This window comes from Falco cherrug, chromosome 7, assembly GCF_023634085.1.
Source record: "Falco cherrug isolate bFalChe1 chromosome 7, bFalChe1.pri, whole genome shotgun sequence".
Classification (NCBI taxonomy): Eukaryota; Metazoa; Chordata; class Aves; order Falconiformes; family Falconidae; genus Falco; species Falco cherrug.
The window spans coordinates 59,902,202-59,923,249 of record NC_073703.1 but is presented as its reverse complement, the minus strand read 5'-3'; the positions used below and the strand labels follow the sequence as shown (position 1 = coordinate 59,923,249).

The 21,048-nt window shown below is 35.8% G+C and overlaps 1 protein-coding gene across 8 annotated transcripts in view; it reads left to right on the top strand.

The window, feature by feature from the left end:
* HEATR5A (HEAT repeat containing 5A) overlaps nucleotides 1-21,048 on the top strand; it is a 66,872-nt gene that overhangs the window by 30,918 nt on the left and 14,906 nt on the right. For 7 of the 8 annotated variants that reach the window (XR_008733127.1, XM_055715908.1, XM_055715904.1 and 4 more), the window contains 14 exons: nucleotides 106-205; nucleotides 964-1,073; nucleotides 5,348-5,511; nucleotides 5,626-5,801; nucleotides 7,236-7,341; nucleotides 8,376-8,566; nucleotides 9,007-9,166; nucleotides 10,256-10,445; nucleotides 11,002-11,171; nucleotides 14,144-14,170; nucleotides 16,067-16,205; nucleotides 17,290-17,469; nucleotides 18,338-18,577; nucleotides 19,305-19,486. Coding sequence is in view for 7 of the 8 variants with exons in the window: in XM_055715908.1 (XP_055571883.1) it covers nucleotides 106-205; nucleotides 964-1,073; nucleotides 5,348-5,511; nucleotides 5,626-5,801; nucleotides 7,236-7,341; nucleotides 8,376-8,566; nucleotides 9,007-9,166; nucleotides 10,256-10,445; nucleotides 11,002-11,171; nucleotides 14,144-14,170; nucleotides 16,067-16,205; nucleotides 17,290-17,469; nucleotides 18,338-18,577; nucleotides 19,305-19,486 (2,135 nt within the window). In the remaining variant the exon portion in view is untranslated. The remainder of the gene's footprint in view (nucleotides 1-105; nucleotides 206-963; nucleotides 1,074-5,347; nucleotides 5,512-5,625; nucleotides 5,802-7,235; nucleotides 7,342-8,375; nucleotides 8,567-9,006; nucleotides 9,167-10,255; nucleotides 10,446-11,001; nucleotides 11,172-14,143; nucleotides 14,171-16,066; nucleotides 16,206-17,289; nucleotides 17,470-18,337; nucleotides 18,578-19,304; nucleotides 19,487-21,048) is intronic. The other variant, XM_055715909.1, reaches the window with a different exon arrangement.

The following is a 21,048-nucleotide window of genomic DNA, read 5'->3' as shown; positions in this document are numbered from 1 at the left end:
CTTCTAGGTTATTAGTGAGGTAATAATGTGATTACTTCACTATTGTGATTTTTTTTCTTCTAGATCTCTCACACTAAGTAAGTTAAAATCCAATTCCTTTTCTAGCTATCAAAAGCTTTGTTTCCCACTGTGCTGGTCTTCTTACGGATGAAGTTGTTCAGAGACTTCTTCCTCCTCTCCCAAGTGCTGTTGATTTATTGACGCAGTAAGTATGTGTATAAAACTGTTAAATGAGATTCTGGCTTTGAAAAGCTACAGAGCAATCTTCTTGTATTTAATTTTAGTGCACTTTCTAAAGAACTTTCCTCTCAAGGCACGAAAATTACAGAATTTAGCTGTAAAGCTGAAGACTATAGCTGGCATAATAATGGATCTTACAGATTCCAGTATCGTGTAAAAAAAAGCTAGGGAAGAAATTATTGTATGGTTTTGTTAAGTTAGTGGTTTTATTCTGCTTTTTAAATCAAACATACACATTTGTGTTTACGCATGGTAGTTTTTTATAAAAGAAAAAACAATTCAAGAATACGCTTGGACAAAAAGTTCTAGACATGGGCATTTTTTATATTTAGATTCAGAACTAAGCGGAAAAGGATTTTATACTTTTTAAACTTTTGCCTTAAGAATATGTAGTGATTTAATGTATTTGAGTTCTAAACTCTTTAACTTATAGAGATACATCTATAAAAAGGTTAGTTGTAATAAATTTAGGTACAATCAAAGGAAATAGAAAACCTTGTTTATTTCTCTAGCGTTAAATAAAAATAATGATTGGGAATGGAGAACAGATACTCTGTCAGAACATGTGAAATACATTGTTTTGCTTTTACTATTGGTAATGCAAATCAAAACTGTACTTATGTATGATTTTAGAAGCATTCAGTAGAGTGGTACAAATTAAACCAGAGTGTTGCATAATGCTTAAAGTCTTTAACATCTCTGATGTGCTTTTTATATTTTAAGGCTTTCTTCAATATACAAATCATATGGCAATTCTTTAAAAACACCATCAACAGTTTACAGACATAAACTTTATGAATTACTAGCAGTATTGCCTCCAAAGACCTATGAAGGTATGTATTTCCTTACAAAGAGAAATGCATTAAAAATAACATGGGCTTGGTTTTAAGTTTTTGTTCAACATATATTCCACTAGCAAGAGTTAGTTCCACCATTTCTAATAAACAAATTTTATTCCTTCTGTTTAAATATGATGAAATTGTAGTGAATTCACCACTGTGGTTTTGAAAAATTAGTGTTCATGATCATCTTTTTTTCCCCCCTCTCCTATTACAAATACAGATTTTTGTACTATGTTTAGTTGAAACTTGAAGGCAGACAACCTTGCAATTTGAAGCTATTTGAAGAATTTGCTTTGTTTGATGCCTGTTTTGCTTTCCATTGAATCCCAAACCCAAAGGTGTAATCTTAGTATAAACCAATTGCATATAGTCCATTGAAAAAATTTAATTTAATTGCTTCAAGTAGACTTATATATTACAGATGTAGTAATCTGTTCCTGTGCAGATTGTGGGTAATGAGTTTGTATTTAAAAGTAAAATTGCAACAAAATGTGGGGATAGACTTACTTTCCTGTAGCAGAACATAACTAGCAGTATTTAAAATCTAATCCTCTAATCCAGTAACTATGCACTGTAGGTACACAAGTCTCACAGTTCAGCTAAAACATTAAATACCTTTGTCTGCTTTAAATTGTTTGCCATAGAGTACTGTATGGACTGAAATAAGGAATCGGAGTGGTTTTGACAGTTGTAAAGAGAAGTACAGGGTATTTCATCAGGACAGAGAGAATATGGGCAAGCCGGGCACTGAATTGCCTCTATCTTCTGTATCATGGAGGGAATCCTTACTCAAATAGTATGCTCCATCTAGTGGTAACTGCTAAGTGAATCTTCATAAGAACAAGCTCCTGACCTTTTCCATAAAGCAGTTGTTGTGTTACAAGTCTGTGTGTAACTCTTGAAGCATAGTGTATAATCATTTCTGACTTGGGCTTAAAGACTGAAAGTGATGTCTCTATCCATTATAGCAAGTTATTTCTTTTGTTCTTTTATTAAAGAGACAATGTTTCACAGAATACAGATATTTGGGTGTGGGTAGGTTGGGCGGTTTCTTGGTGGATTTGGGATTTTTGCGTATGGTCTAACATAACTGAAAAATAAGTAGTGTTTTACAGTGTGGCCTGCAAAGCCTGACTTCCATGAGAGAGCATCCTAGCTGAGGATGCTGCATTCTAGAGCCAATACATAAAGAAAAAGCTTAAAAGATTTGTTATAAATGTGGTCACACCTCTGAAATCTTTGTAAATAGGTTTAGAATCAAAACAGTAATTTGATAGATGTAGTCTCAGAATTGTCCACCTGTTTGTAATACAGCAATATGAGAGTGGGGGAAGAATGGAAATGCATGTATTACCAGAGCTTATTTTCAAGGTCTGTCACATATTTTAGCATCTAAATATGCATACTTTAAAAATGAAAAAAAACCAACAACAAAAAACCAAAAAAAACCCAAAACAACTTTTTATGGTAAAGCTTGAAACACTGTTTTTCCCATATTGTTTCCAGTATGACAGTTCCATGCAGAAACTGTATCTCTTTGCAAATATACTAGGATTTTAAAAAAAAAATAATGGGGAAAAGAATATATTTATGGAACCTAGGATGCTTTTTTTGCTGTGGAATTTTAGTTTTATTATTAGGAAGAATATTAGGAGTGTTGCACAGCCTGGCACATCTTGCACGGCTCAGAGCGACACACTGAATGAGAAGCTTAAACCAGTTCATGGTTTCATTTTTTCTTTTCATTTTCTTCGATCTAGGTACTGAGCCAGAGGCTAGAAACCTGCAAGTTATTTCTTTTTGAGAAGAGTAGTGATGGAACATACACTAGGGGTTGTAACTCAAGGTTTTAGTATTTGCAAATAATGTGTAAAGCTTGCTTTCTTTAGCACAAGAGGAACAAAACAAAATACTCAGCAAAATAAACAGTTGAAAATAGGTTCTTTGTTCATAGCTCCAAGCATCTTCCTCTATTCAAACCTTTAGATTCCTGAGGCCTGAATTTCTGGGACTTGTTCAGGCTCTGCTTGATCCTTTCCTGCTCTCTTTCTGCCTCTCTCACGTTTCTCTTACTGCTTTCCGTTATCGCTGAAAATCAGTATCTGCTCAAAGAGCAGAATTTTATGGAGGCTTAGTGTGAGTATAGATGAGTAGCAGCTGATTTTTTGTGTTATTTTAGCAGTGACACATAGGAGGAGAATGTATTAGGTTAAATTGAACATCAGTGAAAGACATTTAATGTGTTTTAGTTGCTGCCTTCCATCATCTCTGAACATTTAAGACTTTGCAATTTAGCTGATCCAAAATGTGAACTTGTTAAGCTGGAAAAAGCTGGTTCTGTTTCTAAGATGATGATTCATATTTGTGAACATTTTCATGTGTCATTAGTTTTGGATTATAATGTGCTCATGTTTTTGAGGCTAAAACGTTTATTTCCTGTGAGATAATATAAAAATTATTATAATGTCCAATTTAAGAATTTCACACAAATAATTTCAGTAGGTTGAATTTTGATTATTAGATTTATTGATGTTTTCTGTGGTCTGAAATTACTGTGTTTTTCAGAGAACTCATTAGGGTTCTTATCATTTTTAAGCTTTTTGTGCTTATTATGTTCCACTGTCTAAACCATAAAATTGAATACAAGGATTCACTTTCTTAATAGGACAAGATGAATAGCTAGAATGCTGGAACAGCAGTCTGGCTCAAAATTTTTAACTGCTTTACATTGGGATAATATTATTTGGCATGTTGAGAGTGGCCAAGTCTCTAGGACTAAAATAAATGTTAATTGGGTTAAAAATTGCTGAGTGTCTCCATTAAATTTTATTTGAACAGTTGTTTTCATAGGAAGGGGCTTTTTTTTTCTTTTTTTCTTTTTTTTTTTTTTTTTAAATTGTCATCCATGATGATTAACAAAAGAGCAGTTTCTAGTTGTTGGATTTTATTACTGTGGTTTTTTTAAAGGCTCAGTTTATGTCCCTTTCACACACTACCTGTGCATCTTGGAATATATGCGATACTGCCAACCTTTTGCATTTAGGTTCGAGTTAAGCATTTCGGGAAAAATTACATATTTGCTAATTAGTCAGGGAGGCAGGCAAAGCAAAAGATGCCTGCAAGAGAGAGAAGCTGATGGGAGCAGGAGTCGGGGGGATAGAGGCGGGGAAGTGAGCTTTCTCAGAACAAACTCAAGATCCAGGAAGGATAAAATAGCTGTTTGCAGCTACCAGCTCCAACTAGACAAACAGTTCTGCTTGTGCTCGTACGAGGTGCTGAAAACTGTGTTGTCCCACTTTTTGGAACTTCAGCGTGTTGAAAAATTATAAGCATCTGTAGTGCAAACAGGTAATTGTGTGATCATCTAATAAAACTGAATGCAAGGAACTGGATATGTGGAGTCAAGCCCTGCTTAATGCTGGTATTTCCCAGTTCATGAAGACTTGACTTTGCAATCTTAATGCTCTGGAGGTAATTTTTTGTGAAATATTTGCATAAAGACTCTGTACATTCTTCAAGATCAGTTCTGCAGTGTTTTTCAATATAACTTACCAGATAAGCCAGACCTTTCTCATCACTTGTGGTTCAGGACTGGAAATGTTTTCTCACAACAGGGATTATTTTAATAACCTGAAATAGTCTGACTCGGAATGCCTAATGTTGTTTATGTATAATGTGCAATCTTGCCTGAAATTTTATGTACAAAAAATATGTGAAAGTTTTAACTACCAGTGTAAATTATCATAATGTAACTTAGAGTAAATTCCTCATGCTTTGCTTTTTGAATGCAAACTCCTGAAATAGGGGAGTACGTTCTGCAGCTTTTGGTTATTTATCAAACTTATGGACATTTTAAATTACATCTGCTTGCCAAATCCAAGTATTCCTGCGTGGTTACGTAATGCATTCCACAGCATTAATTTTCAGGAAAGAGAAGAAAATATGGCTGTGCTTGTAACTGCCTTTTTTCCTGTACTTTAGTTGTAAATGTAACTAACTTAACTGGAATAGCAGCTGTATGGCATTATGCCTTCTGTAGAGGTAGAGCTCTTTGTTCAGCTTCTAGATTGCTGTATGTGCTTGTTATCTTAGGTGGTGCTCTGTTGTTTCCCCTGTACCAAGAGTGTTCTGCAGTTAACCATTTAAAGATTTAAGAAACATGTTAGATGGATGTTGCTCTTTGAGTATAAATAACTTGTTCCCACAGTTGCTTTTGGCAAGTAATTAACCAAAAATGTTGAGTGTTTTTTTCCTTTAATTTGAAGGAAGCTTCTCTGCTGTTCTGAAGGAATTAGTGGCTGATTTGACTGTCCCAGATAGCCAGATTGATGCCTCTACATTCTTGCTTCCACCCCTTTGTCATGAGAACGATCTCCTTTTACTTGGTCCCTTACTGCAGGAGACTGACCACCGATTTATCGAAGAGCAGGTACTTTTTGATCCAGTATAATGGTATTATATTTTCATACAGTTCTAATTATTTGGGTCAGTGCTGGTTTTGACTTGGTCAGAAGTATGGCTATCGCTTTTTTCCTTCTTGCAGCTTCTTTTAGGTAACAGCATAGCTGGTGGCAGCCTGGAGTATGACCCTTACTCAGTTTATGAGAAAGTGGCAAAAGGTGATTCAGTACCTAAACCACTACCTCCTGTGTTGTCTGTTATCAGTGCAGCAACTCGTCTTTTTGGAGTTATCTTTTCCCATGTGGCAGAATCTCACAGGTAAAGTAGTAACTATAACTGCTGGGGAATTTGGGAGATGCAAAGAGATGTTCACAGTCTTTGAGACTGAACACAGAAGAAAACAATTCTGAAAAAATAACGAATTGTTTAAGTGGATTCTGTAAACCATCTGAATAATACAATTCAGACTAACAGTACTCAACTCTGTTTAAAATTACAATGAAAAGGTACATCCAGCAAGAGGTTACTGTGATTATAATAAATGCTGTTAACAAAGAAAATTAATGTTTTGTTTCAATAACTAGATCAAAACAGTAGCTATTTTAAGAGATATTACACAATTATTATAGTGCTTAATGCATAATTACTAAATGCCTTAGAACCAAAGAGGGACAAAAGGAATAGGAAGCTGCAGTAAAATTCAAGTGTTATTCTGCCTCGTTCTTTATAAAAAGTGGATGGTAAGAAACAAGAGTGTGTGTCTCAGCACATTTCTCTTGAGGTACAAGAATACTTGAAAGGGATCAGAGACTTCTCTTGGTTTTATGTATATGTAACTTCCTACTGTGCACATGGCATTTTCGTTTGTTTCACATTTAGAAGCACACGCATAGTTGAGGCATTAAATTCCTCAATATTTTTGCATGCTGTTGCTTATTCTGTGTGCTGCTGGTCATTTTATTGAATGCACCATTAGAGCAAAGCAATTATTTTAAAATTAAACAGCTTAATATTTTCAAAGCCAACTGTAGTTAGACCTCAGATCATGATCATTATGGACAGTGATGGTTTTGTCATTTCTTGTGAGGGAGAAGTGCTTAGCATGCGAGTCCTGAGTCTTGATGTCTTCACTGCTGAGAATGCTCAGGATTTAGTGTAATTCTGAGGCAGCTGTTTGTATATGAGCATACCTGCTAATAAAATTGCCATACACTTCGTGATACATTCTTCTGACTTGCATTTACTTCCTTATTCTGTCTTCAGTGACTGCTTTTTTTTTTTGGTGGTTTTTTTCTGTTTGTCTGGGCTTTTTACCCCTACTGTCACCAGGTTGCTGGTAGGTTTTTCTTCCCTGTTTGTCAAGACTTGAACTAATTGCTGCAGATAATTGCATTTTCCTTTTGTTCTTCTTTTCCCAATTCCTTTCTCAATTGTAAGTCTAAATGCATCATTCTCATATACATCTGAATAGTATTATTCAGTGTGATTATCTGTAAATACATATGTTATAAAGAAACAAAGGCAAAAAATTCATGTTCATAGAGTAATTATCTATTCTAATACGGAAAACTAAAAATTTTTGTAGGAGACAGGGATACCAATTGAAGGAAAATGCCCGAGTAAGGATAATAGATTTGTTCCACCTCTTTCTATAATATATAGGCTTTGTTGTGTGTGTTAGAATAAAATAAAAAGTCATTATTTGTTTCCTTAATTTTTAATTCTGTGGTTTCTTTTCTGTTTTTGTTTAAGGCTCCAGGTGTTAGAACAGTTGTTGAATTCCATAAAGCAAACAAAAGGATCACGGCAACAAATAGTACATCTAAATGTTGTGTCAGCCTTTTCTATTTCTTTAAAGGTAAATCTCCTCTCTCCTTTTGTTTCTCTCCTCTCTCTCTCCTTTTGTTTCTCTCCTCTCTCTCTCCTTTTGTTTCTCTCCTCTCTCTTTCCTTTTGTTTCTCTCCTTTGTTTTCCTCTCTGTCTTGTACTGTAAAACATGGCATCTGGTGGTCCAAATATGTCTAAACAGAAGTTCTTGTTTTGGTTAATAGTCAAGGTGAAGATCAGTCTTGTTTTCTGTGATAAACATACTGTTTCATGATGTCACATGTTTCTTAAGTGCTGAAGAGTCATAGTTTCATTTTTCCCTTTTTGTAAAGTTAAAGGGTTAGGGAAACCCATTCTAGTACACTGTAGTATACTGTCATCCATACTAGTGTCATTCAAACAGGAGAGAGATGGAAAAAATTTGTGTCATTTCTGTCACTATCATAGTCTCTTTCATATTTCTTACTGTATAAATAAAAAAGTTATGATTGGTAAAGTAATCTTGTAACTATCTGCCATCTGTTGCTTTTCCCTGATGCTGTATTTGTGTTTTCCTCTGTTCACATGCAGTTTTCATTCTTCCTTTCTTAGGCTTTCTTCAAACTAAGGCAAAATGTTTGCAGAATAGGCAAGACCTTTCATTGTGCGATATTTGCATTTGGGGCATGTTTACTATGCAGTCCAGATAAGTGCTGTAGCTTTTGCTCATACTCAGCTTTTTTACAGACTGGGATTTTTCTTTGTGTCATTATTCTGTTTTCACTGGTTTTCTTCTTGATATTATTTTCTGAATTTTGTGCTAGTGTGTTGGTTTATTGGGTTCTGCTGCAATCTATCCAATATTTCTTAAAATCAGAATGTTGATATTATAATGTTACGCTATTACATACACTTACATGGCGTTAGACTTCTAGCAGCAAATAAAAATAGAGGAATTCCTCAGATAAAAGGGGAAGAAAATCAAATTACTTCTGCAGGTCTTGTAATTTTTGCATGACTGACAGAAAACCACTTTCTGATGACTATACTGTCTTGCTGTTTAATATATTTAATATCTATTTTTAGCACTTGGCTAACTGCAAGGGAAATTTAGGTCCAGAAGAAGTTAGAAGGTCTGCCCTGACATTGGTAATGGGTGCCTTGGAAAGCAATAACCCACTCCTAAGATGTGCTGCTGCAGAGTGTTTGGCCAGATTGGCACAGGTGGTTTCTGACAGTGCCTTCACTGCTGGATTAGCACAAGTCAGTTTTGACAAGTAAGTTCAAAAAAAGCGTGGTAAGTTATTGGTTGAGTTTATAAAAATGTTTGAGAAATCTGCCTGGCCCCTGTTATGATAATAATTTTTAAAAGCTGGTTTCCTTCATGGATTTGATGTCACTTCAGAAATCAACAGGCAAAAGCACTGTCTGACTTTTGCATGTATTCCTTGTTTTCCTAATGTTTAAGAAGATTGTTTGACTAAGCATATAGAGTTTCAAGTAAATTAAATCGTCTGCTGTTCTAACAACATCTTTATCTAAAATATTTTTGGTGCTTCCTTCAGATAAGAGATGATAAATGAACTTAGACTTCTGGCAGTCTAACAGAGTCTAATGAAGTATTTTTCTGATTATAATTCCATTTCTAGATGTGCCTATTTACATAGTGTTAGTCTTGGTGATTACACTAACAGCTTTCTTTCCTTGTAATTAATAGGTTAAAATCTGCTAGGGATGTGGTATCAAGAACAGGTCATTCTTTGGCTCTGGGATGTCTGTATAGGTACCTAGGAGGAATAGGTTCTACTCAGCACCTGAATGCATGTGTTGGAATCCTTTATACTTTATCTCAGGACAGTACTTCTCCTGATGTACAGGTACTTGTCACTTATCTAAAAAATACAATGTTACAAATTAACTGATTTATATTCTGGAGTTTTAAGTTTTTCTTGTAAGAATAACACTTCACAACTCTTAGGCTTACCTCCCAGGTGATGGCTGGGGCGGGAAAGACAATCAAAACCATAGCCCCTGCTCGTAATCCACTTCCAAGCAAGAACTATGATGAGATATGGGAGGTTCTTATTTAATGATCAGTTAGGCTGATAAGGCTAAGATATGCTGGCTTGAAAAACAATATCTGATGTTTTAGGAATTGATTCATTTCACATTCACCTGTGTCTTGACCTTGACTAGATAGTACCTAGGCTTTTTTGTTCATGTCAGTTTTTGTCCCTGCTATGATGTTTACCTCGCAGCATTTCTTTGTTGAAGGGTTATCTAGTAAATAACAGGGATTTGTAGCCTGAATGCTGTAGAACTTGGTCAACATACTTCCTTGACTAAGGCAAGATGTTTTGAAGACTAATTCAAATTATTTCTCTGTGACTAAAACTCTCATCTATCAGAATAGCTTTAAGAGACATTGAGTGTATTCCATGTAATTATCTAAATCTCAGTTAAAAAAAATTTTCTAAGCTTTATCTGCAATGTCTTTACAGAGAGAAGAACTGTATGTTGACATGAAACAGATGTAGGTATTGGTGCAAAGTAACTGAGACTAAACCAATAAGTTGTTTCAGAAACTCCACTGTGTTTTTTCATAATTCTCTTGCTCCTGCACATGGAATTACAAGAAATTTTACAAAGAGTAGAATATATTTGAGGAACAATAATCACTATTAAATTGATTTATTATTAGATTATTTATTTTAAATTAACAATGACAAGTGTAAAATAGTTCTTTTCTTGCAGAACATACAGTTCCTTGTAAAATATTCAAAATGGCTTATTAAGCATCAGGTTCTTAAAGTTTCTTTCTATAACCTCTCCATTTGTCCCTTTGGAACCTGAAATTGCAACTTTTGTTAGTTAGTTACAGTTAGAATTTCACTTAAACTATCGAATTTTTAAAAGATGTTTATTCTATCATATAGACATTACATGAATGCTTCTCTTACTTACAGGCATGGGCACTACACTCTCTGTCACTGGTAGTAGATTTAGCTGGCCCCTTGTATCATGTGCATGTGGAACCTACCTTATCTCTTGTTCTCATGTTGTTGTTGACTGTGCCTCCTGCTTATGCTGAAGTTCACCAAAGCCTTGGTCGCTGTTTAAATGCACTTATTACCACACTGGGCCCAGAGCTGCAAGGTATGCAACATACAATAGTGTCAGTTTGGTTTGGTTTAGCCACAAAGCTGCTAAACATTGTTTGAATGTGTAATTAAAATTTTATAACAAATAAGTGCGTGCTAAGTTTGCCCCACCTGGTTTTAAGATAGTATTTCACAGGCCATGACTTTATGCAGTCAAGATGACATGACTGCTAGTTTTCCAAAAATAGTGTCTCTTTTTGACATCTTTTCCTTTGTTTGAACTGGTTCTCCAAGCCTTGCCTTGGGCTGAAAATTCTTATATTTAGCATGAAAGCAGAAGTATTCATATTTCAAGAGTTAGGAGTCTATGTTTTAGTTATGATGCAGACATTTAAAATTTGCATCTAAATCAGCTTTTAGATACTGAAATTTCCAGAGAGCAGTGTGACCATTACTCATTGATACCAGAATATAACAGATACAGAAATTTTCATCCAAGAGAATGAGAGTTATGGATGGCTTGAGAAAAAGACAGGCTATCGTGTTTCGAGAAAAAAAACACATGATGTCTTAAAAACAGAAAACAAAAACCATTTTTCTTCTGAATATAGGCAGCAGTACATCAGTTTCAGCCTTAAGAACTTCCTGCCTCCTGGGCTGTGCAGTGATGCAGGATAATCCCGACTGCCTTGTTCAGGCTCAAGCCATCTCTTGCCTTCAGCAGCTTCACATGTTTGCTCCTCGACATGTCAACTTGTCTAGCCTTGTAAGCTGCCTATGTGTGAGTATATGTTTATTTGTCTATATCCTTGTATTTTAAAACAGTTTGTTCAGAAGCACTTAAGAAATGCAGATAGGTCTTTAAGCAGAAAAGCTGATTATTGTATAGGGGTGAGTGAGGTGTTTCATATCCTCCTACAGGCAAGTATTCTCTGGTTTTTTTCAGTATTTTCCCCAGTTTCTGCTTCCCCTTTACAAGATGAGCACATTCTGTAGAAATCTTGGCCTTCTGGAGCTGCTTGCTGGTACATTCTGCTGCTCTTATTAAGGCCAGTTGTCTGGCAGGGTATACTATCCATTAGAACTTTGTGCTGGATTTTTACCGGGTATTTTATGTTGACCAGTTTTTTCCCCTCTGCTGCTTTTTATGTCTTATGTGAAGGATTGATTAAAAAAAATCTGTATGTACTAATTACTGAGAATTGTTTTGTTGGGGTTTGTTTTTTCATGATGGCGAAAAATTGTAAAATTATCTATTTTGTAATCTTGTAGCACTAATGCTTCAGCGTACAGACTTCTTGGCAGTCAGTATAAAAACTTCTGACACTTAAATAAGTAACAGTCAAACTAGGTCTTCAGTAAAAATAAAAGTCTTTTTCAGCTCTATTTTACAAAAGAGATGGGGGGTTGTTTGTTTGCTGGGAGTTTTTGTTTGTTTTTTTCCCCCAAAAGTCTCTCTTTCTTTGAATATCAGCTGTTCTGAAGTACTTAGTTCTATGAAGAAAGCAAAAATATTTTTCTGGTTTTCAGCGGCTAGCTAGGGATATTTTGTTGATTTGGTGTTGGTTTTGTTTTTAAAGACCATCAAGTCTTGTCATAAACAAGAGAGAAACAACCCACAGACAATAAAGTGTTGTGGGTTTTTTTGTTAATCTCTCCTGTCTGTCTTAACAGTTCTCATTCACATCTTCCCCTGGGTAGCACTTGTATATTGATAGTAACTATATATTGATTTTGTATAAAGTTTAGATTCTTTCCATGTCTCTTTATTCAGTTTGAGTAGAAACACGATTGTGGGAGCCAGGAAAAATTGAAGGAGAAGCTTTTTCAGTCCCACGTTGTGTTAGGCATGGATATACTAGTTGTAGAACTGGAACTCGTCCGACGTGTTCTTTCTTTTAACATATAGTAGCTATGATTTTCACTTCTCTGGGTAAAACAGTTTTTCTTATACTGATAAAATCACAAGAAGTCATTGCTCAGAGGACGTATTAGCCTTTGGGATCATATATAAGTTCACATACAGTCTGCTTCCATGTACAGTATGACGTCTCTTAACTAACAGCAAGTGCCTACTAATAATACAGGATGTTGTGATAAAGTTGTCTATACGATATTAATGATTTTTATTGTTCTTACAAATTGTCTCAAAGTACTTCATGCAGTACTTCATGAACTTTATAATATCAAACTACTTAATTCAGAAGAAGCATGGTTCATGGCTTGAGTGTGTGTGTGTTTGTGCATCTGTACACATTTGTGTCTTCACCTGTATGCCAGAAATAATTGTGAGCTTCACAGGGCGGGAGCCCACCAAAGTCAGTGGCCTTACATGAATGAACTTTTGTCATTCTCAGGAACCTGTTACAGAACTACAGCCAGTGTTGCTGATACTGATGATTCAGTAAACATCAATACATTTCTCAAGAGTGTCATAAAGAAAGGTTTGAGCATGTGCTTTGCAGGTCTGTGAGAAGATCATTGCACAAACAGACTTCTGCATTTGTAAAAGTCACCATCCATCCGTGTAGTTTCCACCCACTAAATCACGATCTTGCTAGGGAAGCAGAATAAACTATTGAGTTGTACGTGAAATCTGCTTTTCACTCTGTTGTTGCCTTGCAAGGTCACCCTCAGCAAGTCATTCTCCATGAGTTTAAATTTCTGCAAGTGGAGAACAAGGTGTGACTGTTCTTTGCTGTGCATTTTGAAGTCCTAAGGGCGAGCAGAGTATAAAAACTGGGCACTAGATACTGCAGATATTCACCACTGCATTCTTTGTTTAAGGCAGAAAAACAGCAGAGGCAAAGAACAGGGTTAGATAAGTGACCTTTTCGCCTTCTGTTCATAGAAACATGAATTCTCACTCATAAAATCCTGAAAACAAATGTGCAAACCAACTCCCCTCTGTACCCTTTTTGCCCAAGGTTTCTTTGGCAAAAAAAAAAGAAAATTTCTGTCTTCAGACTTGCCTTTTTAAAATTCTAAAATAGACATTTTCTTTTCCTTTTCCTAATAAATGTAGCATTAGGCATGCCAGCACAATTTCTGTGAGCAGCTGCAAGCTGGCTTCACCTGTCATCCCACCCTCTAGAGCATGAGATGGTTCAGGTCCCCAAAGTGTTTAGACCGTTCAGTTTGTCACTATGCTACTGTCAACAAAACATGACTCGGGCAGTGGATACGCAGCTTCACTGGGTTGTTCCTTTGTTGCTGTGGTTTTTTTTTTTGTGTACATATGTCTGTCATTATCTAGCTTCTCTTCTTCAGCTTCTGAAAATATTCCTTGTTTGTCAATTTGATCTTTTTTTCACGGGGTTTTGCATCTAACAGCAATGCTTATCCTGTCAGTTAAATTCTTGGCATTAGCACTAAAGCTAACTTAGGTGAGCACAGACTTCTAAAAGCTTATCTCTGTAAGCCTATTATGTAGTGAATGCCAGTTTTCAGCTGCAAGACGATAAAGATACTATGAAACATGGTAAGTATACAATGTCAATAACTGCTGTGCTTTTGTCTTGGTACTCTTAAAGAACTAATTTTAGGTGCAGCTGGCTTGAAATTTAAGTCTGTTCAACATTAAATACAAGATAAACGAACTAAGCAAATTAGGGGTTTGGTAGGTCTGAGATAAGGTTCTGAATTTTAATATATGCTGAATTTACATGTAACGGTCTCCATGTGTGGTTAGTATCACTGTGCTATCTATATTTTGGTTTTGTCATGACTGGTTTGTCATTTGTTTTTGTGCAGGAAATCTTGTTGGATAATTCTGTGTTGGTAGGTCCCTGTGCCTTGTTAATGCTAAACCTTCGAAGTTTGCAGTGGTGTTTTTTATTTCATCTTTTATCTTTTCCTTTTAACCATCTTAATGTAATTTCTTTTAGCATGTCCAGTCACATTTGGTTGTCATCCTAACCAGACCCTTCCTAACTTTCTGCAGATGGCAAACATACTTTTCATTTATCTGCTAAGTGAGGCTTAATTTTGTTTGTAATGTGTTAAGCACAGAAAGGGAACTGTTTGTTCATTTCAGTTTGTATGTGATGCTTGCATTTTGTGTCTGTTATTTAGTCCTGTCCCCTGATTAGAATGTGGGAGAATGAGAGAGAGGAAAAAATGTGCGTCTTGCATTTTTCAGTAGCCTGAATTGGATCCTCTGCTTTTTCCCTGTTAAAAATGAGCACGGAATTTTTGCATGTCCAACTTGAAGTAGAATGTGTAGCCTGCTTGCATAAATGTTGCATTAAAAGCCTTACTTGGTTTTAAATTTTCAATTAAAGGTATCTTGCAGACATACGTATTGAGTCAGGTTTCTTTTCAAGGAATTACGTAGAGACTGTATCTTTGTGTATATTAAATACGTAATTCTGATATTGTAGGTTCATGTGCATGCATAGAAATGCGGAAGAGAAAGCTTAGTTTTGTTAACGTAACAAAGCTGAAATTCTGTATCACTTACTTTTTCTGTCCTTAAGTTGTTCTTTTTAACTGTATATTAACTAACATACATTAGTCATTTTGACTAACATATATTGACCGGTTGCTGGCAAATGAGGAGCATGACCTTACTGCAAGGTTTCCCTGCAGCAGACATTCAGCTCTTTCTATTCCAAGCATGGTGACAACTAAGGGTACACAATTGCTTAGTTGTAGAGAATAACCTTTTTGATCATAATCTTAGCCTAATTTAAAAGAAGCTGCATAAACATTGGTGTAGCCATGTTGCTTGGCCACACAGCTGGTTCATTCTATCTTTGGGATCCCTTTCAGAATTTTCTTAAAATTGAAAGCAAGCAAATAAAAATCAGAAAGCTTCACTAATAAAAAAATCTTGAGGCTGTGTCTTGGGTGTTTTAAGTGTTTTTCCTTGTTCCTGTAGTAATGAATCTGTTAATCATGTATTTTTCAGCATGAAACCCAAACACTGGCATGGTGGTGTTAAAATATGGTGATGCTATGAAGTTTTTTTTGCTAGCAACTTCTCAGGAGAGCTGACTTGTCTCAGTGTGATACGTTCACCAGTAACTCACCCTTCCTCTCACCTTCTCCAAAATGTATTTTAATGTAATCCGAGTATATAGTATTTTTTGTGATGAAATCGCAACAGTGTTCTCTTTGCCTTTTCTAATAAACTTCCTTTCATGCATGGAGTTCAAATTTACTGAAGCCTGATTGACTGTCCCATCCTTGGTTATTGTATTTGGCATTTCTGTAGTTACATCTGAGGATGATTTGAGAGATTCTTCTCTTACACTGAGATTTGAAGCCCATTATATATACCCTGTAGTCAAAGAATGGAGGTGATTGTTCATGGAGACCACAGTTCAGTAGTCCATGAAGTTAATAGGGTCTTGCTACTGATATTGGTAGGAGTTGGAACCAGCCCCAAACCAGTCTTACAAGTTACCTTTGGAGAAAAAAATGTTAAAAGTACTGATATGTTAAAATTGATTACAGGAGTCACAAAATCTTTCATCTGGGGTTATATATATATATATAAAGACCAAAAAAACCCAAATACCAAAAAAAAAGCTGAGCAAAAAAATCATCAATTACATGCTTAGCAACTTCACAGATTTGTCATAACTGCAGTTGTTCAGGAAATACCAGCCTTACTGAGGCATTGCTGTAAGGCTTGTTAGCCATCTTACTGTTTCTTCTTACGTGTTTCAGGTGAATCTCTGCAGCTCGTACTTGCTGTTGAGACGTGCAGTGGTAGCTTGCTTACGTCAGCTTGTGCAAAGAGAAGCTGCTGAAGTATCAGAATATGCTGTTGCATTAGTTAAAGAAAGCAGAGAAGATTTTACTCCAGGTAATGTATTGAAGTTTCGAGATCAAAGAGATCGATACACTGATAGTGAATTTTAAACATACTCTGCTATGGTTATGAAAACTTTGCTATATTCTTGACACTCAAAAAGGTTTTCTGCTTCAGTTCTCTATGTAGTACCAAATTATGGAAGCATCCAAACTGTTTCTTAGTGATAAAATAAAGATACTACTGCTTTTCATATACTGTAGGTAGTAACGGCCACTAAATGAGAAAATGCAAGTGGAGTTCCAGAGAAACCTAAGCCTATCTAGCCGGTAGCTGTTGTAGTAACTGCTTTATAGCCCTGCATTTTACATGCATATTCATAGTTGTATTTTCTCGCATAAATCTCTTCTTAAACTAAAAATCTGTCATTGAGGAAAGGTGTACACAATCTATTGAATAGAGTTTCTGTTAACCTCTTTGGAGAACTAGTTAAGTAATGCTTAGCTGGGGTCCCTAGAATTTTTAACTTACTAAAGGTTTGGATTTTTTGCTAAAAGGCCTGAGTATGATTACTAGTTTATATTCTTGTGCCTTCCTGTGAGGTGATAGTTGTAATAAATGATTTCACTTTGGATTTCTTTTCAAGCTCATTTAGAAATTTTCAGAAAAGGTGGGCTATCACCATTTCGTAAAACGGCTGGTTTTTATAATGGCTAATATTGGGCAAGTAAAAATTTTTCATTTAACAAATTATTTCCATGTGTTTGGTTTTGAGCTTTGTTGAGGAATAATTTTAACTTCCCTTTCAAGATAAAACAGAACTTTAGAACTACCTTATGAGCCAGTGTGAAGAATTGGATGTCCAAGTAATTTTTTTCAGGAGCTCAGATGCTGTGGAATTCAGAGTAGGATTTTTTTTTTTCTTTTTTTCCCCTGGCGTAACTTCCTGTTGTTTATTTTGTACTCAGGTGACTTAGATATGGTATTCAAGCTATTAATACTATTATTTCAGAAGTATTTCAGAGCTAAATGTTTGTTCACAAGATACTCCATGTGCAAACTTCAGTGGGGTTTCTGTGGTCATTCCTGCAGTTCTGTGCTGTACAGCGTTCAGCTCACGGACCTTTGTTCTTGGCAGATGTTAACATCAGAGAAATAGGCCTGGAGGGGGCATTGCTGGGCTTGTTGGACAAAGAATTGGATCAAAGATTGTGCCAGGATATCAAAGAGATTCTGACTCACATGCTTACTTCAATGGCAGTTGAAAAGCTCTCTTTTTGGTTGAAGCTTTGTAAAGATGTTCTTGCTGCCTCGGCTGGTAAGTCCTAATATGCTGTAGTTGAGAACATGATGACAATAAGGCCTGCAGCAGTACGGTGTGTCACTGCGGGAAAGTATTCTTGTTTCCTGAATGTTTGACATTTATGAACTGTATTGTTGTCCTTGTTATTGAAACATTGGACCCTTTTTAATTTAGTTCTTTCAGAAGGAATATGACTTTCTCCCTTCTGATTGCCTTTTCGCTGTTGAACAAGTTTTTGTAAACATTTTAGTATGTCTTGCCTGTTCATATTCTTGTTGATTTCTCATCCTAATGTTAACTTATTCCCATATCAGAAATGAAAATGCAGAACACATTTGAGCTTGTGGGTCCTGTGCAGTTATGTACAAGAAAAATATTCAGATCCTCTCTTCTATTAATAATCAGAATGATGCAGACCTCCTATATCATAATGAAAATCCTGATCAGAGAAAATTAATTACTGTGCTAAGTATTTGAGGGGGGGGGAAGGGGAAGAATTTCTTTTTCTGCCTGCAGCGCAGGAGGAAAACTTTATGGATTTAGATTTTTTGAGTTGGAAAGGTAACAGTTTCTAATGTGTCACACTTACTTGAAGAGTAGGGGTTTTTTTCTTCCACTGCAGTTCTTCATTTACTTTTGTGGTAATGATTTTGTCTTCCAGCAAGTAATATCAGCCAAATGCAGATAGTTTTGTTACATTTTATTTTCAGTTCTGGCATTTACTTTTAAGACACCAAGGTTGGAGGGATTCATAGCGAGTTGGAGGCTAGAGATGGACTTTGAAGAGATTTCCTTATGAGTTCTTCTGTAGTTTTCAGTTACACTAAGAAAGAATATTACATTTCTTCTCCCCCGCCTCTGCCCCCCCATGTCCTAAATACAGATTTCAATACAGTAGCTTCAGTAGATACCACTCAAGAAGAGGAAGCTGCCAAAGCAGACGATGCATCTGTATTAACATCTGACCTCGATGAAAGGTTCCATCCATTCAGTAACCCACGATGGTCTACCAGAGTTTTTGCTGCAGAGTGTGTTTGTAAAATTATAAGCCAGTGTGAAAATGCAGGCAGTGCACATTTTGACGTAACTTTGGCTCAGGAAAGAAAACAACGTGATTCAAGAGGTATGTGTTAAGCACTGAAAGAATTTCACAGAATGCTAAGTATGCTTAAAATAAATGTTAGCTGTTTGGATTGGAATGAAATTCATCACAACTTTGTTGTTTGTAATCATTGAAACCTTTCATTACTCTGATTAAAGCCTGTATTTATTAAGGTGAAGATAAATTTTTATTTGCCAAAATATTGGCATATCACTGCAGCATTTACACTCACTTTCCTGATTGTAGTGCCATGGCATATGCATAGGAAGCTATTGTTTCTGTATTAAGCACTGGCAATCAGAAGTGATAGTTGGCACCAGCTATCACATCACAGTTTGGTATCTGGGAGGATTGACTAAAAACTCCACTTTTTATGTTTCCACAATTTGCATAATTACCAGTAGAAAAACAGTGCCAACTTCCAGTACCTCTCTGTGTTTGTATGGAGGTGTTTTCCTCAAAACATTTTTTTTTAAAATCAGCATTATACATAAAGATAATTGTGCTTTATTCTAAGTACTTCCTTTTTTTTACGTTCAAATGGAAGGGAGTCCAGATCAGCTAACAAAAGATGTCCCAGTAAGATTGTTGTATGTGTAAGCTGCCTTAAGTGAATTCTATATATGTGGTAAGGAAAAATGTAAAATACGCGTTTTGAAAATGTTGGGAGCAGTCTTATAAAATATATTATGTTTAAATCTAAATTTAATAAAACTATTTTATTTTTTAATTTCTGTTTTCTCTTCAGATGACTTTTTGGTATTGCATTTAGCAGACTTGATCCGTATGGCTTTTATGGCTGCCACAGATCACAGTGATCAGCTTCGTCTTTCTGGGCTTCAAACATTGCAAATTGTTGTTCGAAAGTTTGCAGCTGTTCCAGAACCAGAGTTTCCAGGTCATGTAATTCTGGAGCAATATCAAGCCAATGTAAGCACCATTGCTGATAACAGAAATGTTTAGAGTTACAGCTAATCACTGAAAGAGATTTGTTTTTTGCAGTGCCTAGTGATAGAGTTTTCTTTCAATTAGTTTGTTACTGAAACTATTACTAATTTCTTTGGATTTGCTTTCTAAGGAAGTTATCTTTTCAATTGGCATGTAATGTTTTAGCCCCAGATTTTTTTCATTTTTTGAACAGTTTTTCCTCTTTCCTATTCAAATACAGCAAAACCAAACCAGAACATTGGGGGTTTTTTTAAAGCATTGGTTTCAAAGTGTGGAAGTATTGCAAGAAATATTAGGGACAGCTGTGATTTAAAACTCTGCTTACAAGGAAGTAGCCTTTGTGTACCAGAGATCACGCTAGGAGATCTTGGTCAATAACTAAGCTAGAGGAGGTAAAAGCATGGCTTGTGCTCACAAGGTTTATTTAATTTAAGTCTTGGTTGAAACTTAGAGAAACAATGTTCTGAACATTTTGCATTCCAGACTGCACTTGTGTTAAATATGACAGGCAGCTGTGTTAAGCCTCATCTGGCTCCCATTCTTTGATTTCTAGCAGGCATTGAATAAGTCAGATCACTTTCTGTCATAGAAATCAAGAGACCCTGACCTTGGAGACATACTAACCCACTTTGATCTTGCTTTTGCCATTAGAATTCTATTCTACTGGCACTTCTTTGTAGGAAAGGACATCTAGACTGGAACTACTAAGGGGAAAAAAAAATAGACCATCTGTCCTTTCTGTCCAAAACCATCAAGCAGGTCGCAAGTAGAGCTAATAGTTCTTTTAACCTTTCCTGCTCTTAAAGTGTTTCTGGTAATACTATGCATAGATCTTATCAGCTGTTGCAAAGAAGTTGAAGAGATGTGAAGCAGTTAAATATCTAGTCTTTTTCTTGTCCATTTTTTTTTCCATAACAATAACCAGAAATAGATGGATAGAAATTTTTCCAGACTTAAGTAATGGTTTCCTGAAACCCTGTTCAGAAGTTCCTTTAATGAAGTCTGAGCTTTAGGGGGTCTTTACTTGTCATTAAAACAACCTCATTTTCACTTATTTGTAGTACTTGTACTACACTTTGTACTTTCATCCCAAAAAGCATCAAACTTAAGTCTGGGTTTTTTTGATACCAGCTAAAGCAGCAAGGGAAATTTTCATTAGCCTTTAGTGAAATAGCTTTCAACAGTGTAAGTAGGTAAAATCTCTGCAACCTGCTAAGTGTATGTTTGTGTGTTCTTTATTAGGTGAATGGGGTTTGTTCTCTCCCCTTCTTTCACTTTGCAAAGTTGACCAACTTCAGCTGTTTGTTTCTGAGTAAACAGATGGCATTCGTTAGGTGTCACACAAGTCTTCCATGGCTTGGAACATTGTTTTTTCTTTTGAGGGCTACTCATCAAGTCAAGAGTTCAGGAAAGAAGAGGTTTCTTTTTCAGTTTTTGACTGTGCAAAGAATAGGATCAACTTTGAAGACCCCTCTCAAAGAGAACCACATCTTCAGTGTAAGCAAAACAGAACAATAGAAGTGTGACTGCAGCTGTCTCCCTGC